This window comes from Cibotium barometz, chromosome 37 (genome assembly GCF_041138505.1).
Source record: "Cibotium barometz isolate CiBa-2024 chromosome 37, ASM4113850v1, whole genome shotgun sequence".
Classification (NCBI taxonomy): domain Eukaryota; kingdom Viridiplantae; phylum Streptophyta; class Polypodiopsida; order Cyatheales; family Cibotiaceae; genus Cibotium; species Cibotium barometz.
Genome location: NC_141082.1, coordinates 9,104,373 through 9,122,605, shown reverse-complemented (window position 1 = coordinate 9,122,605; position 18,233 = coordinate 9,104,373). Strand labels below are relative to the sequence as shown.

Genomic DNA, 18,233 nt, shown 5'->3' with positions numbered 1-18,233 from the left:
TGTTCTTCAGGGAGCTGTGGACACCCCCTTCATTGATGTATACCATTTTATACCCCCAATATGGTACAGGATGGAGCTAGCTAAGTTGCATATCATGATTGTATACTCCATGCATATAGCTTTGCATTCTCCTAGTAGTAGAGCTCCATCACCTTCACCACTCATTGTACTTATTGCACACCCAGATTCAGCCTTTTTAGTTCTGTACTTTTTCATTTTGTTGGGATTACAGAGGATACCCCATACAGGTACACCGATTTGTCTCATAGGCCGAGTTCGGTCTTTTGGAAGACGTTAATAAAATCTCTTTCTTTCTTTCTTTCTTTCTTTCTCTCTGTCTCTCTTACAAACAACAGCCGGACAGCCATCGCTACTTCCCTCTCTCTCTTTTACAAACAACAACCGGCTGGCTTTTCGTTTTCTCTCTCTCAAGTGTTCATACAGTTGCAAAAAACGCATCTAGCCTTCTTCTTTGCAAAGCAAACAACCCTTTTAGACCACCATCTCCATCATCATGGGTTTCTTCGATGAAAAAGTAACATACTAATCTGAAAAAACAGCAGTATGCATAGAAAAAAAAAACAGCAAGCTTCTTGAACTCATACCTTTCTTCTACCTCATCTTCTCTACCTACCGACTTGCTCGTTCACGAGGCACGCTCTGATACCACTGCCAAATCCCCATAGGATCTCCTCATGGAACGCTCCTGGTACAAGACTCGAAACTTGCAAACAAACCAAACAAACAAGATGGGGGTGCAAGCCTGACTCACCTCCCAACCTCGACAGCCGTGGGCAAGCCGACAAGACTTGGTTGTTCCCACCGAGCCACGAGCTGAGCTAACTAGATGGATGTACCAACCAATCTCTACCTCGTGACGTCCCATACCGCCACGAAGCTACCCTCACGGGCCTCCAGACTGCTGCTGGCCTCGGTTGCATGAAGCAGGTGCACGTTTGCACTAGATCCAGGCTCTTGACCATAGAGCTTTCACAAGTCACGCGAGACTCTATATGACTAATGACTAACCTTGGCCACCCTTTTATAGGCTTTTGGCCGGTCATCGGGCGTCCACACTTGGGCGCCCGCCCGTCCATACTTGCGTGCCCGCCCATTAGTCTTTCCCTAATTCAGGTCGCCAATCAGCGTGCCTAGCTCCAAGCTTCCCCAAACCTCGAAGCTAGTCTTGTGTGCGTGTAGCACACGGTAGATACATATTGTGCACATTACAGCCTCCTTGGGACCTGCGGGCACTGGAACGAGTCCTCCTGCCTCTGGATGCTCAGCTAGCATGTTAGACACCTCTGCTGAATCGCTCATCTCATCATCCTCAATGGATTTGGAGAGAAAAGTTTGAAACTCACTTGATAACTCCTCCTTGTCCTCGGAAACTGGAATGGACTCTGGGATGGGTTGCCCTCCATTTGTCTAGTAGATCACCTCCAAGCGTGGTAGCGTCTGCTCCTTGGGCTCATCCTCCAAAATCTGCTCCTTACTTGGGAACTCTGTCACTGATACCACTTCCTCTCTTGAAAGCTTTCCGGCATCCTTGGACATTCCCTGCTGCTGAGCTTCATCTATGGGTAGACTTACCACTGTATTCTTGCTTGGATCTCTTGTCGTCAAGCTGCCAAGTCGCTCTCCAAGTGGTGGATAATCTCCTCACCCCTCTCTATCCTATATGGTTCCACTATGCTCTTGTACAGATTGATGTTGGTGGACCATGTTTTCTCCCAAGAAACCAAAGAGCTCTCTTATGTTTGTCGAAACTCCATGTTCTACACACAAGTACTTGCTATAGATGTACGTGAAAAAAAACAAAGACACTTTTGTGGTCAAGGACAAGGCGAAGGTTTCATCCTTGCGCAATGGAGGGTGGGTGGGTGTAGCCAATTGGCCCGGGCAGGAAAGCTCCATATACTACACCAATTGGCTCGGACAGTGCAGTCACATATACCCAAATATGTAAATGCTACCACCCTGTTTGCTCTCCACGTCCACAAACTAGCTGGCCTTTTGATGTGTATGCTAAATGCTGTGGATGGCCGCCTATACTGTATTCTGTCCTGCAGCCTAAATAGAGATGCGTTTTTTCCACACTGTGATGCCTTGGAGCCTGAATAGGTCTGCATTTTTTATGAATCTGGCCGCCCTTATACTCTCCCAGACTTGGCCTTTGAGTGCCTACCACTGGACCTCTCCTTGATGTGCCTTCTTCCAGCATTGCTTGGCTGCATTTGAAGCACCAACAGGCCCTATACTTTTCCATCTCTTTCCAAGATGGAGAAGAGTACTGCTTTCTTGTCATCTTCATCAATTTGGCCTTTAAAGCAGCTAGTTGTCGGAGGAGGGAACCTATGGAGCTGAGGTGCTCTTGCAATGTGTGATGTTCTTTCATTTTTAAAACATAAGACTTTTGCTTGAGAAACACTTTTTAATCTTATTCCCGAACAGATTTTCAAGATTGTCCCATACTTGATTGGCGATTTTGTCAAAGTCGAGGTGATGAATGAGATTATTAGCAGGTCCTAGACCGATGTGAGCTAGTGCTCGAGCATTCTTCTCTATCCGGACTCTCACTACAGATGAGCTAGTGCTCGAGCATTCTTCTCTATTTGGACTCTCACTACAGGTGCTGTAGCTATTAGCAGTCATCTCCTGTCTGTATATTTACACCAGGGCCTCTGTTGTTGGGTGTGCCCGCCCGATTTAGGTGATTTCTCATTTTTCCCCACTCTCCATATTTTTCCCTATTTTTTCCAGGTGTGGGAGGCTGTCCTGTGGCTGTTGGCTGATCCAGATGATGGCTGACTATCCCTGCTGCTCCCCGACCTTCCCTGTGTGCTGGCCGATTGGAGGTGCGAGCAGGTCGTGGGTCTTTTGCTGCTGTCGGCTGCCTTTTCTACTGGCTGACTGGCTGATAGGGGCCATATAAAATGGCCCCTTGGCCCCCCACACTTTGTATTCAGTTTCTGGGATTTTCTCTTGTGTATATAGTAGAGTTATACGCTTTTCTCTCTCCCTCTCTATTGCTGCGTTTTTCTGCAGTGCACTTGCTCTAGTTTTTCAGATCTTGTCTTCATCTCCGCTGCATATTCTGACATGGTATCAGAGCTCTAGGCTCTTGGAAGATCGTGGGAACTGTGTGAGCAAGAGGGGGGCTGTTTTGTTGTTGATTGGAGGACTGTTTTGGGCCGTACGGGAAGAGGAGAAGCAAGAGGAAGGCGGGCTGATTTGCTGGACAGCCACTTGCAGGTTTAGTTCTTCATTTTTCCTACCCACCCACCCTTTTCAGTTACACCCCCGCAATGGTAGATTTACTTGAGATGGCTGAGAAGCATGTGAAGATCCCGACACTCCCCACGTTCCCAGTGGACCGTCAGTTGGATGGGAATAACTACGGCATATGGAAGGTAATGATGGAATCTGTTTTGGAGTCTTACGACCTTGCTAATTTCATTGTTGTTGGGGTTACACGGCCGGAGTTAGAGGAAGGGGAGTTACCCTCTGTTCTTTCATTTTCCTCAACTGCACACCACAGGTAATCAATCATATCAAGCATATCAAGCATATGTTTAGACCACGCAGAAAACCTCATACTTTCTGGAAATCATCCAAACCTTCAAGCTTGAGAATTATCTTGCGATACTTGGAAATATATTGGGTCAACGTAAGACTTTCCATCTTACAATTGTCTCAAACATCCCAACTGCGATCCTTCTCATTCTCAGGTAAGAATTCTTTCCGAAAAAGTGCCTCAAAAGTAGCCCATGTCGTAGGTCGATCGCTCTCGTCGAGACTCATCTACCACTTGTAGGCCTTGCCGTCAAGCGTGAGACTTGCCTCGAGCGCGCGAACAACATCAGGGGAACGCTTCAAAAGATGCAAGTCCGTCCACTATTGTAAAAAAGTATTCACTGCATCTTTATTACGCTCCTCCTCTTCCCCGCAGAACACAGAAGGCTTCATGCTCTTGAGCATAGCTGCCACTTCCTGATTCCTGGGCGTTTCGGTGTCTTGAGTTGACCCCCCCCAAGAGTAGATTCCCCTGGAAAAATCACATTCGAATGCAAAATGAAGATGAATACCCGACCGAAACTCGCTTGTCTTGCTCACATCAGTAGTATGTTGTCTGGCGGCTTTGCTATAGGCACCGCTTTCGTCCCCTTGCCGTGTGCAGGCTGTAGAGTAATATTGAGAAAAAACCTCCTCGAAAGCGAGAGAGGAAGCCTCTTTGCTGACTAGTAGTGACGCCTCTTCTCTCTCTCTCCTTTCGGGGAGAGAGAAAGAGAGAGATGTTGTTTGTCCTTGATTGCTGTCCACAGGCTGCCAGAATGGAGAGAGATAAAGATGCTGTCTCTCTGCACAAACAGCCCCTTATATATTCAAAAAAAATCTTGGCTGCTGACTGAGCGTTCGCTGCTCCTGCACCCTGCTCCTGCGCCCCTTGCTGCTTCGCGTAGGCCGACCAGCCCGCTTGCTCGCTAAGATTGCAGTGCTTTTGCTGCTTCTCTTGCACGTAGCAGCCCGCCTCACTTCTCTGTACGTTGATGGTTATCTGTAAACAGAAGGTCGCTCTGTTATCTTGGCCTGCTCTGCAACGCTTTATTGAGGCTGGCTGTTGCTGCTGTAGCGGACAGAGAGAAAGAGAGTAGTGACTCTCCTCCAAAACGCAGAGAGAAAATATTGGTGGCTGTCGGCCTTGCCTGTGTGCCGGTAGTTGGCAGGTGTTACGCTTTGCGTTGATTATTCTGCAGCTGCTAGTTGTGAATTTTCGCAGCTAAAGCGGAGCATGAGGGAAGAACCATGCTCTGATACCAGTGAGAGGCCACCATGAGACCTCCGTGCAAACTACTAGAAGAGAATAGGGCAACTCTCCACCCGATTGCTGGATATAAGAACCCTAGCCGACTAAAATAGCCTTGGCCGTCCACACATGTCCGAACTCCCCTGTACTGCCCGACCCCCGCCTAGTCCTACCCGTGTCCTGACAGCCCCCATCAGAATTGAGGATTGCAAGAGGAATATCATGGCGAGTGAAGGAGCCTAATCACTCGGGGGGGCCGCAGGGGGGGAGGATCCTGTTAAGGTATCTACCAATTGGGAGGGATGTTGAGTCAATGGTGAGGATGATTTGCTCTCGGGCCTGGATCCCATTGAGGGGTCTGTCCTATGTTGGGATAAAGGCATTATGCCCGCCCTTGTAGTGTGTACAAGCCCATAAGTTATAGTACATAGTACACTTAGTACTTTTAATGTACTAAGTGCACTATGTGTACTAGTGCAAATATACATGTGTGATAGGGGAGTCACACACTCATCATTCCAATGAGTTGACTTATCCCCACATATGTCTCTCTCTCTCTCTCCCTTCTTTCTTCTCTGTGTATGTCTCCCACATGAAACTCTAATTAATTCTCCCATTCAACTAGTATCAGAGCCCTGGTTTTAGGGTTTTGTTCTCAAGTGCTGCATCGCTGGCTTCTTCGTGGAGCTTTGCCATTAGCCCACTCGCTCATGAATCACTGGCTCGTAGGGGTTTCTTCTTCTATCAGCATCTGTAATCGATTCAGTGTGTAAGTCGACTCTCCAGCAGAGCTGCTTTGCTGCACGACTCTCTACGCTGGTGATGATGACGCTGGTGTCAGCACGTCGACTGTATTTTGAACAATGCTCTTGTGAGAGAACACCTGCAAACTTGGGCTTTTGTTGTGGAAATACTGTGTCACTTTCTTTGAAATCAGATATGGCCCACAATATCTGGGGGATAACTTCTTATACTTCCCAAGAGATAAAGAGAAATTTTTATGATTTCGAGTCTTAGATTTACTCGTATATACTGCCGGTAAAGAGCTGCAGTTATACCCTCGGTATATACGGGTAGTCATGATACTTGGAACTATAAGGTAAATACCATCATGTCTAGGCCTCAAGCAAGTCAGGGTTCCATACAATTGCGGTACTTGTGTGTGTGTGTGTGTATCAAGTTTGATAATCGTGAGTATGCACACAAAGATGAGGGAGGTAAGGTCAAAAGAAGAGGTCATATCTCTAAGCTCTTTGTCCATTCTCTTTTGTTTCGCACAGAGCGTGTGGATTCTAAAAGAAACACATTTAATTGTGGTGTGATGGTAACTTTTGAGCAAGAAAGTCAATCTAGTAGACATGATACCAATGTCATAGAGGACAATCTTGAGTATTGTGAAACTATTCAAGATATTCTGAGGTTGGATTTAGAGCATTTAGTCTATTCATCTTTGATGTCAAATGGTTCAAGGTGATATATATATATAGAGGTGCTCAAGCAACCATGAAGAAACATCCAAATGGGTTCTTTCAAATTGATTCCACCAACATTGTCAATAGGTGTAAGTAACCCAACTAATCCCAAATTAAATGTTGATGTAGTATATAAAAGTGTATCCTCTTTGCTTTGTGATATTAGGTTATGTTTCACGCACCGATCGAATTGATCCAAAGTGGTGGTATATTAGACAAGTTTCCCCTTGTTCAAAACATATCTTTCAACATCAATACGTGGAGGCCGAATCTTTGGATGAGTGTTATGGCTCACCCTAACCCCCCTTGAAACTTATCCAAAAAGAGATTACCTGGTGAACCGCAACTATCCTGAGGATCTTTTCAATGGCCGAGCTCATAACCCTTGAGGTCTTCAAGCTCTACAACTCCTTTAGAGGTAATTCCACCGCGTCTCCTGTGAGCGTTGTCACACCGCTGCATTGCACTAAGCGTCCTCGTCTCTCCTCTCACCTCACTTCACTCACACACACTCACTAGCATGTATTAGGGGGGAGAGAGATTAGCAAGAGGATTAGCAAGAGTAAGACTCAATTGCACAATGGGAGAGTATGTTGTTTTATGAGAGAAATTCACTTATATACATGGCCATAAATGTTCACACTCACTTAAACTATGGCCGGTCGGGCACTTTAGGCTCTCCTAATGCTATTACAACGACGACTCTCGTAATATATCCATGAATTACATCACTTAGGACTTCAATCTAACTTGCTACCACACGCTCTTGAAGCAGGCAGGTGGGCGGAAAGAGCAGAAAGTCGACGGCAGCCTTAGCGCACAACAGCGCACGGCAGGTGGACATCGTGGGGAAGCATATAGCGCTGTCCCTGGGCAAGTTCGCTTCGCTCCTCTTCACCTTCTTCAAGGCGTACGAAGCTTACGTGTCCCCGTGGAACTCCACGCCTGTCATCTTGTCTCAACGCATTGTTGGCCGTCGCCTGTCATTTTGTCTCCACGCCTTCTGCAGCATGCCTGAGGAGAGCTACGCACTTGCAATCCCATTTTGTCTCCACGCCTTCTGTAGCACGCCTGATGAGAGCTACGCACTTACGCTTCTGTGTATAGAAGCTCCAACCAGCTGCAGTTCATCTGCACAGATTTTCAGCGTCAACAGCATCAATACAGCAGCACCAAATTCAACGCCCCCTTTCTGCAACATTAATCAAAAATTTTAGAGGTACATGCTTCATTTTTTTTTGGGATTTGCAATTGAGCAAGTACAATTATCAAATGAGCAGGTACAGGTGTCAAATTGCTCAATTTTTTGAGCAAAATTGGCAAAATTGGGTGACATTGGTCACAATCAGGATCAATTTGCAAGAAATTGGATGTCAAAATTTGGGGCTTTTGATGTAATTGTGCAATTGGGCATTCATACATGCTGTATGATGTGAGAAATCTCACATTCGGGCAAAATTGCAGGAAATTGATGTGCAAATCAAAGGGCTTTTGTGCCGATTGGGTTGATTTGCATGCAGGCACTCGCATTTGATGCTTTGGGCAATGTGTTGATGCCTGTCAAGCACTCAATGTGCCTGTAAATCAAGGGGCTTTTATGTATTGGATGTATATGTGGTTAGGGGGAAGCATTGTGAAGACTCTGGATGCCTTCATGTGCGTTAATGTACCATGTATGATCAGAAATTGATCTTAAATCAAGGGGCTTTTCGAGATTTTATGCTTGTTGAGCTTGGCAAAGCAGCAGGCAAGACTTTTATGCTTTGAATCCTCGAAAATCCACTTGCAGTCAAGGGGCTTTTGCTCAATTTCAGTCCAGGACTGTTGTATGCAGTGGTGGGGACTGTAAAAGTCGGATTTTCACTCATTTGACAGCCAGGAGAGCATTTATTGCTACTGTACTTGCTGGTACAGATTTGGTACAGCTTTGTACAAGTTTTGGCATGGCTGCACATTGATTTGAGTGACCAAAAGGCTCAATTTCAGCTGCTGTACTTGCCGGTACAGATTTGGTACATCATTGGTGAGCACTTAGTACTGCTGTACAATACTTTTGAAGGGCAACAGAGCACATTTAAGGTGCTGTCCTAAATCTGTAGCAACTAGATTTTGGTGATTTTATCACATACAGTGGGAGTAGAGTTGCATTTGTGCTTCCGCAGTGGGAGATATACTTTGGGAGAACAACTGTGAGCACTTTGTGTGCTTTTGGTGCAGTGTTTGCACATTTTGCAGGGAGTCAGGCATTGACAGGTTGCATATTGCTATGGCAACCACAGGTGAGAGCTCTTCATTGCTTCACATCAAGAAGCTTGAAGGCTCACATAATTATGACATTTGGCAAACCCAGTGCTATAATGTGTTGCTCCAGAAGAAGCAGCACAAGCCTATCAAAGAAAGGGGTGTAATGCCCGCTTCTCTTATTGCTGGAGTGGGAAGATATGGATGAGCTGGCAAGATCCACCATCATGTTGTCTGTGTCAGACTCTTTACTTTTCAGCATTCGTAAAGAGAAGACAGCTTGGGGAATGTGGCAGAGATTGTAGGACTTGTATGCCCAGCAAAGTGCCTCAAGCAAAGTGTATTGGTTGAAGAAACTCATAGGTCTTCAGATGAAGGAAGGGGCGTCTATGGCAGCCCATCTAAATGAGTTTAATGGTATTGTCAGCCAAGTTATAAATCAAAAGTTGGCAATGGACGATGAGTTCAAAGCCACCTTTCTCTTATGCACTTTGCCAGAGAGTTGGGACACATTCAGGACAGCCACTAGCAATTCGAATGCTATGCTGTCATATGCAGATGTTGAGGGTGCTCTTCTTCAAGAGGAGATGAACAGGAAAAATAACTCTGTTGGAAAGTCCAATGCAATGAATGCACGTGGGAGATCCCAGCAAAGGGGTAAAAGCCAAGAACGGGGAAGGAGCAAGTCCCGCTCCAAAAAGGACTTGGAATGCCATTATTGTGGCAAGAAGGGACACATCAAAAAGCAATGCTACAAATGGAAAAATGATCAAAAGGAAAAGGAAAAAGGCAAAGACAAAGACAAAGATGAAGCCAAAGAAGCAAAGCCAAAGGGTAAAAGTGGAGTCAAGATTGAAGAAGTCAATGTGTCACATGCAGGTGACAGTGAGGATGAGGTCCTATTCATGTCTTCACTTGATGCCCATTCACTTCTTACAGGAGATGGTCATGGTATGCACTCCTGGATCATTGATTCAGGTGCCTCCTTTCATGTCACAGGTTGCAGAGACTTGTTTGTCAGGTATACTGCTGGCAATGAAGGAGTAGTTTATTTGGGTGACAACCATGCATGCAAGATTCTTGGCAGAGGTGATGTGAGGCTTGTGTTTTCAGATGGCTCACAGCTTATGCTCCATGATGTCAGGCATGTGCCTGAGATTAAGAAGAACCTGCTTTCTACTGGACAGCTTGATGATGCTGATTATGTTACCACATTTGGTCGTGGAAAGTGGAAGATTAGTAAGGGCTCACTGGTTGTTGCCAGAGGCTCTAAGGTGGACACTCTTTACCTCATGCATGCAGGTGTTTCTCACCATGCTAATGTAAATGCAACCGAGCTGCCGGAAATCTCAATGTGGCATAGTCGGTTGGGACACATGAGTGTCAAAGGAATGGAGCAATTGTCTCGTTTTGGTTACTTGCCTTCTCTAAAGTTTTCAAGTTTTCATTTTTGTGAGCATTGTATATATGGCAGGCAACTCCAGTGCCCCCACAAGAAAGCTCTTGGACAGAAAGATGCTCAGTTAGAGCTTGTGCATACAGATGTATGTGAGATGCCTCAGCTTTCTTTGAGAGGGGCAAAATATTTTGTGTCTTTTATTGACGATGCCACACGCAAGGTGTGGGTTTATCCTCTTCGTTTGAAGAGTGATACAGTCTCAGTGTTTGAGAAGTTTGTTGCTCTTGTTGAGAATCAAACTGTCAAAACACTGAAGGCTTTGCGTTCCGACAATGGTGGAGAGTATATGTCCAAACAGTTTTAGGACTTTTGTGATGCTAAAGGCATCAAGAGGGAGCTCTCTACTCCTTATGATCCGAAGTCAGAGATGGATTCTCTGCACAAAAATGGAACATGGAAGTTGGTGCATTTGCCTACAGGCAAGAAGGTTTTGCCTTGCAAGTGGGTTTACAAGCTCAAAGTTGCACCTGATGCAAAGCCAAGATACAAAGCCAAGTTAGTGGCTAAGGGCTTCAAGCAGGAATATGGTGTGGACTTTGATGAGATCTTCTCTCCAGTGGTCAAAATGACCACACTTAGAGCTGTGTTAGCTTTGGTTGCACATGATGATCTGGACTTGATTCAGATGGATGTGAAGACTGCTTTTCTTCACGGTGATCTCCATGAGGAGATATATATGCAACAGCCAGAGGGTTATGGAGTAAATGGAAAGGAGAAGCTTGTATGCAAGCTGAAAAATAGTCTTTATGGGCTCAAACAGGCACCAAGGGAATGATATCATAAATTTGATACATTCATGAAATCCCAGGATTTCAGGAGAAGTGACATAGATCACTGCTTGTACACCAAGAAAGCTTTGGATGGCAGTCTATTGATCCTCATCTTGTATGTTGATGATATGTTGATTGCCGGGAAATCTCGTAAAGAGATGGATGCCTTGAAGAAGAGGCTGCATCAAACCTTTGATATGAAGGATTTGGGTGATGCGGATACTTCGGGACAGAAATTAGCATGTGTTGTATTTGTCTCAGAAGGAATACATTGGCAAAGTTTTGCAAAGGTTCAATATGGACGGGGGGAAGAAGACTAGTATTCCTTTGCCTCCATATGTGAAACTCAGTGCTATTGACAATCCACAGTCAGATAGTGGCAGGGCTGATATGGCCAAGATTCCGTATGCTTCAGCTTGTGGCAGTCTCATGTAATGGTTGCTACTAGGCTGGACATTGCATTTGCAGTGGGAGTGGTTTCTATATACATGGCCGACCCTGGCAAGAAGCATTGGGAAGCAGTGAAAGGTGTCATGAGATACCTGAAGGGCACACAGGATATGTGCATTTGTTTTGGCAAAACAAGATGCATTAGTGCATGGTTACACGGATTCGGATTATGCCGGTCATCCAGATAACCGGAAGTCTACTACCGGTTATGTGTTTACATTCACAGGAGGTGCTGTGTCATGGATATCCAGGATGCAGAAGTGCACAGCCTTATCTACTACAGAGGCCGAGTATATTGCAGCCACAGAGGCTTGCAAGGAGGCATTATGGCTATCTCGGTTAGTGGTTGATTTGGGTTATACAGGGGATATTCCATTGTTGCATTGTGACAGTCAGAGTGCCATCCAGTTGGCAAAGAACCTTGTCTTTCATGCAAAGACGAAGCATGTGGATGTGAAGTATCACTTCATCAGAGAGGTGATAGAGAACAAGCAAATTCAAGATTGATACGGATGACAACCCGGCTGATCTGTTGACAAAGAGTTTGCCTCCAGAGCGGTTTGCTCATTGCAGACATTTGATGGGCATTGGATGAGGCCAGTTTCAGCCTTGATATGGCCTTGTATATTATCATGTACATGCTGATTTTTCTTTTCCTTTACTTAAGGGCACTTTGCCTTTAAGCGGGAGGTTGTTGGGGTAAAGGCATTATGTCCACCCTTGTAGTGTGTACAAGTCCATAAGTTATAGTACATAGTACACTTAGTACTTTTAATGTACTAAGTGCACTATGTGTACTAGTGCAAATATACATGTGTGATAGGGGAGTCACACACTCATCATTCCAATGAGTTGACTTATCCCCACATATGTCTCAAATATACATGTGTGATAGGGGAGTCACACACTCATCATTCCAATGAGTTGACTTATCCCCACATATGATTCACAGTTGTATCCAGACACATGCACACTTTTTCTTTTGTTTATTTTCTTCCGATGACCGGAAGAACACAGTTGTATTATTATATTTTGTCTCATAGGACGACTTTGGCCTCTCGTAGACGTTAATATATCTTTCTTTCTTTCTTTCTTTCTCCCTTCTTTCTTCTCTGTGTATGTCTTCCACATGAAACCCTAATTAATTCTCCCATTCAGTCCTATGCCTCTGGGGAGAGCCTTGTGAAATTGGTCCACTCTCCCAAAGACTGAGCGTGACCTGTGCCCCCACACAATGTGAGAGCGAGTGCCCAGTGGGTGGCCACTGGCATCCTGAAGAAGGGTTCCAAATCGATGGGTGGTTGGCGGAGTCTCTCCTCATCCGAGGCGGGAGCAACTGGGTGAGGGATGGCTTGAGGTGACCCAGAGCTCGGATCAAAGTGGTGGCAAACCAGTCCTCGAAGGCGAAGCCGAGCCCTTGGGCACTGGCCTCCATGAAAATCCATCTCATTCTAGGGGTCTAGGGTCCACCAAGAGACGGGGTGCAGGCCGAGATCCAAGTGCAAAGGAAGGCCTTCCAAGGCTTACCCCGTGGCTTGGAGGCCCTGAATGACCAGCTAGCCCAGAAGGGCTTTTCTCTTAGGTTGCAGGAAACGTTTCTGTTCAGGAAACGACAAGCCTAAGTAAACGCAAGGAAACGTGAAACCCATTTACTAGGAAACGTCGGGGGTAGGCTAAGATTTGAAAAGAACACAGACATTTAGAAAAAATATAGCACATGTTTACATATAGTTTTTGAAGGGAGGAAACATGTAAAAGCATGTAACAAAGTAGATGAAAAGAAGACCATAAGGGCTGAAATTCATTAATCAATGATTGTGCAAGATACAACTTGTTTACATGGGAAGTAGGAGTCCATAAGGGCTGAATTTCACCCATCAATGACAGTGCAAGATACAAATTTATTACATGGGAAGTACACCCTCATCCTCAACTAGATCCTCAAGGCACTCATTGAGGTTGCATGGACCCATGGAGGATGAAGGCGAGTAGAGTGAACACTCGAACAAGACTGAGAAATCGTATTTCTTAAAAAAAAGGCTGGCGAGTCTTTTTTTTTAATGGACCTTAGAAAAAAAGCCAAAAAGTATATATATATATATATATATATATATGTTGGCCCCTTTTTTTTAATGCTTTTAATAAACTGCAACAAAACGGACCACTTTATAAGTGGCCCTGTTTTTCTTTTAATGGGCTGGGCCACTTATACCGTTTTTCTTTTAATGTGCTGCGGGCCACACCCAAGGTCAAAAATCGTTTTTTTTTGGGTAAAAACTCGCCGTTTCCTAAGCGTTTCCCATGGTGAGAAACGTGGCCCTTCTACAGAAACGCCGAAACGGCGTTTCCTACTCTTCCACACACGTTTCCTGCAAGCTAGCTTTTCTCTGAATAGCTGGATCAATGACGGGGCTGAATAATGACCAGCTTGCCCAGAAGGGCTTTTCTCTGAATAGCTGGATCAATGACGGGGCTGAATAATGACCCACCAAGCCACCTTGGCCCGTGCGGGCTGCCATCGGTTCCAGCCGAGAGGAAGCTCTGGATCAGCCTCTGCACCTGTCCGAGGCATGCCTGAGAGAGCGCCCAGCAAGAAGTAATGTACCACATGGTGGCCATGAGCACTTGGTTGGTCACCACCACGCGACCAGCTAGGGAGAGCCTGGTGGTGCTCCAATAGAGGAGCTTCTTCCGAGTGCTCAGAAGTATGGGTGCAAGCTGCTGCTCCACAATCCCCACCTGACATTGCAAATATCTGACCGGGGTGCCGTTCGGTATCCACTGGAAAGACTCAGCCATAATTAGCCTAATGCCTCTAATAACTACTAGACCTCCCCTTTAGATGCTCCATCGCAAGTTACACCCAGGTTAATCCAATTGGGGGTTAGACGTAGGGCCCGTGCCCTCCCCTTTCTTCTTCAGTCAAGCTTACCAACGTCTCAACACGTTAGACCTATGTCCTATGCCCTCCCTTTTCCTTTTCTCTCAGGCATTTAAAATCAAGCATATTTAGCAGAGCTTACCAACAAAAGTTGGTGACCTACAAGGAGCAGAGCGTCCAAGTTCTTCCAAAGCCTAGTAGGCAGCCCACTTGTGCACAGAACCAGCCTGGGTGAGCACAATCATGCGTCTAATTCAATCTGGAGCTCAGCCCATGCTCAGTCCATGGAGATTAGCACATATTTTACATGGATCATCTTGATCCATTATTGTAATGCATTTAGTTATCCAGCAATACAGCAATTACACTGCAAGGTGGGGGGTTAGTCAGGACTCAATTGATTGTACCTACCTTGCTCTCTCCTCTCATCTCTTCAATTAAAGTTAAATCCTCCAAAGTATAAGGTTAGGCACGCTTTAGTTAGAGACTTTGGCTACGCATGTAACAGATCAATCCAGGGCTTCCTATTGCAATAGATCTTAGCAATTGGGAGAGAGAGTTTCTTGCGTGTTATTCACAATTAGCTAAAGAGGTTTCAGCAGATATAGTGTTTTTTAAAAGTATTTCAGCTTGTAATGTGTAGTAGGTCAGGTTGAGAGAACAAATCTTCTGATGTCATTCTCTTTCCTCTCTTCCCCTTCTCTGTATCTTTTTCAGTTTTGTGTTTCAAATGATTGAAGTAGCAAGGCTTCCATTAGTGCAATCTGACGTTGATGGACAGAGTTGGGACAACAGTTTTGACAAATAGCATGTGAGTGGTGGTTGTTGGGGACCAGTAGAAGGCAAAATAATGATATTATATAGTTAGAAAGTCTGAAAAGTTAGTTATAACAGCTTATATTGCATGGACAGATGTATTACTTAGCACATCAAGTTTTTGTTTACAAGAATCCTGTTTTTTTTCCATGTTGATTTTTTAAGATTTATCACTTTAATAAATTTTCTTGTATTTTTTGTGATAGGTGTCATTTAGACTCGTTGGGGGATCTATGTCAGGGTTAACGATTGATCCAAAAATTGTAAGTCCTTTTAGTTTTGCGATATAAAGCTGCAATATTACTTGAAATGTTTGTGTGCAACAGTCACTTGATTAGAGTACTCATCTATGCATGCAATCCCTCTTCAATCAAGTGTGAACAGGCCAAATGCTTTTTTTTGGGTGAATTCCAATCCCTCCTGTTTGGTTTGCCTTTCCCTGCATGTGCATTGTATATGTATAATGCTGAGAGTTCTTGTGGTGGGCACATGGCCTGGAATGGGAACGAGGCATAAAACCCTGCCCTGCTATGTGTGATAACCAATAAGTTCTGCAAGGTTTTTACCTGTAGATGACCATCAACCTTGTCTTCTTTGCAAACTGTTGATTAGATAGAGTCTATGCTAAATGAAAGATGTGGTTACTGACTGTGTAAAGCCTTTGTCATATACATCCACCAGCCCTCAAGACCACATGGCTAAGTATACAATAACTTCACTTTGGACTTGGGTGGTATTCTTGCTGGAGCCTACCATCATGATAAGCCTCTCTGGGCTTGAAGCCGGTTTTTCTGTTTGGCAAAGAGGGGTGTGTGTGTGTGTGTGTGTTGGTTTGTGTGTGGAGGGCAAGATGGTCCATATTGTTCTGGTGCTTAGTCTGGCCACGACTGTTAGAATTTGTGCATCTCATTGTGAGGTGGGATTTGGACCTTTTATTGGTGTCTTGTATTTTCACCAGTCATGGTTGATTTACTGGTCGTGGGCTGCTGTCAGCCAGCTCCATGGGGGCAGTTGGCCAGCTACACTCCCTATATAAAGTCCTCTTCCCTCCTCTATTGTTATCTAATCCAATACTCTTTCACAGGCATATGTTCTACACCATCTGCTGGCTGGTATTGCCATTGTAAAGCCTCTTGCTACATAATAAAGATGTTCATTGTCTGATCTCTCTCTCTCTTTGCCCCTCTCCCTCTCTCCTATCTTTTGCTTCTGCATTGTGCAACTTTATCATGGTATCATCGCCGAGGTTTCATACTGATCCGGCCCTCCTTGCTTCTATCTGATGCTGCTGTCGTCTCTCCTCCATCTGCGTTTTTACAAATCGCCCTTCTCTGGTGGCTCACAGTGGCAGTCCAACACTTGGCTTTTGCATCTGTGATTTTCTGGTGGATTTTGAAGCTGACTGGTTGCTGTGTTTACAGCAGCGTTTTGGCGAGTTTAGGGAATCCTCCTTCAGCATGTTTTCCGGGTGCTTTTCTCTTCGTGGCTGGTATCTAATGCCTTGCTGCCCATATGTGCGTTTTTCTATCTCATGGTGCTTTGTTTTTGGAGCTTGAAGGTGGCTGCGTTTTCCTTCTTCATCAGCATTTTCTCTTCTGGTGCTCTTACGTTGCATTTTGCTCACGGAGTTCAAGGTGCAATCTAGAGGGGGGCTTCGTTGGTGATCGGTGGGCTGTTTTAACGGCTTGGATTGCAGCCGGAGGTATGTTTCTTTGCTTGTGGTGCAGCTTGACAAGTGGCCCTTGCTGTTCATCTTCTTCCTCAGCCATGAGGCCATGTGCCCTGCTTTGTGTGAAAGGGCCACGATGGAACCCTGCCCTGATTGGCCTCATGGCCTTTCCCATCGTGAATTGCAACCGGAGGTATGTTTCTTGCTTGTGGTGCAGCCTGACAAGTGGCCCTTGCCGTTCATCTTCTTCCTCGGCTTCCCTCCCCTCTTGGTGGGTGTTTCTCGGAGGATTTTTGTGGACTGTTTTGCTGCTGTCCAGGAAACGTTTCATACAAATGAAATGCGTTTCATTCGTCTCCACTTGCGATTTCAACGTTTGAGCTTGTTTTTCGAAAAAAAACGCCTGCATGTGCTTGTGAAAACGTTTGAAGGAGCTCCTGTGTTGCACAAATCAGCCCCTTCCAGCTCCTCCTGCACTTCTCAGGTTCTGTGCCTACCATCGCTCAGGTTGGTTGTGCTGATTTGTGCCTTTTTTCTTCGATTTTCCAAAAAAAACACAGATTTTGGAATTTGGGGGGTTTAATGCTAGGGTGTCAATCTTGCCTTGCCTTTGTCAAGATGCCTCGTACTAAGGATGTCATGTGGACCCATGTCACTCCTATATCAAGATATGGTGGTTCAGGCATCCAAAAGTAAAAATGTAATTTTTGTAGGGTTTACTCACGAGGGTCCATAATCCGTGTTAAGACCCATTTCACAGGTTTAACTGAGGAAGACATTGGTGCATGCAAACTAGTGCCTGCAAATATGAAAGTCGAGCTACAAGAATGGAAAAGACAACAACTGGCAGGACGCGGTTGTGGGCCTTTGCCTGAGGAGATTGAGGCTAGTGAGGATAGAGATGATGCATCAAAGAGAACACGGTTGGGTTCAGAGGAAGATGCACAGAGCCAAGCAGGATTCGGGGGTGCTAGTAGTTCCACTCCCATAGCAACAGGAAGGACCTAGAGTCTCTCTAAAGAGAGCAAGCATTCAAGAAAGCATGCAAAAGGAGGCAATTAAAGATGCAACTAGGAAACTCACTAGGCTTTTTATCTAATGTGCGTTGTCTTTTCACATTGTGCGCACCCCACGATGGGAAAGGCCATGAGGCCAATCAGCCGCATTGGATGTGAGTGGGAGGGACTCTCCTATGAGACGTTGCGCACTAAAGAGCTCATAAGAGAGCAACAAGTAGTGGAGGGTGGAGATGGAGTCATTAGAAGCCACTTGGACCAAGTATGGTTGCACATTGTTATGTGATGGGTGGTCAGATATACGCAAGACGATTGCAAGAAGGTTGGTGGAAGGAGGCAGAGGCTTTGTTGAGCGCTCTTCAACCAATCTATAGTGTTCTTAACATCATTGACATGGAGGGAAACACTCTCTTGTACGAGTTCATGGACCAGATTGGAGAGACTCTTAACCGATGCACTCTCTTGATAGATGAGAGGTACTCAACATGCAAAGTTTGAACTTTGAACTTCCAACTAGTTGCCTTCTTGTTGTAACTTGTATCATAGGTTTTAGCTAAGAGCTTTGATCATTCGACGGGTTTGGAACGACTGGTGGGATTGGTTCCATAGACCAATCCACGTAGTTGCCCACATATTGTATCCTCTTTGGCGG

General features: G+C 45.3%; 1 protein-coding gene across 3 annotated transcripts in view; it reads left to right on the top strand.

Moving 5' to 3' along the window:
- The window catches only part of LOC147616907 (clathrin adaptor complexes medium subunit family protein), a 62,840-nt gene that overhangs the window by 33,194 nt on the left and 11,413 nt on the right, over window positions 1-18,233 (top strand). The window contains exons 6-8 of one of the 3 annotated variants that reach the window (XM_086776545.1): window positions 15,103-15,159; window positions 16,318-16,364; window positions 16,455-16,863. In XM_086776545.1, the coding sequence (XP_086632671.1) occupies window positions 15,103-15,159; window positions 16,318-16,364; window positions 16,455-16,560 (210 nt within the window). In that variant the 3' untranslated portion in view covers window positions 16,561-16,863. Of the gene's footprint in view, window positions 1-14,797; window positions 14,892-15,102; window positions 15,160-16,317; window positions 16,365-16,454; window positions 16,864-18,233 lie in introns of those variants that run through there. The other 2 variants (XR_015262358.1, XM_086776546.1) reach the window with 2 other exon arrangements.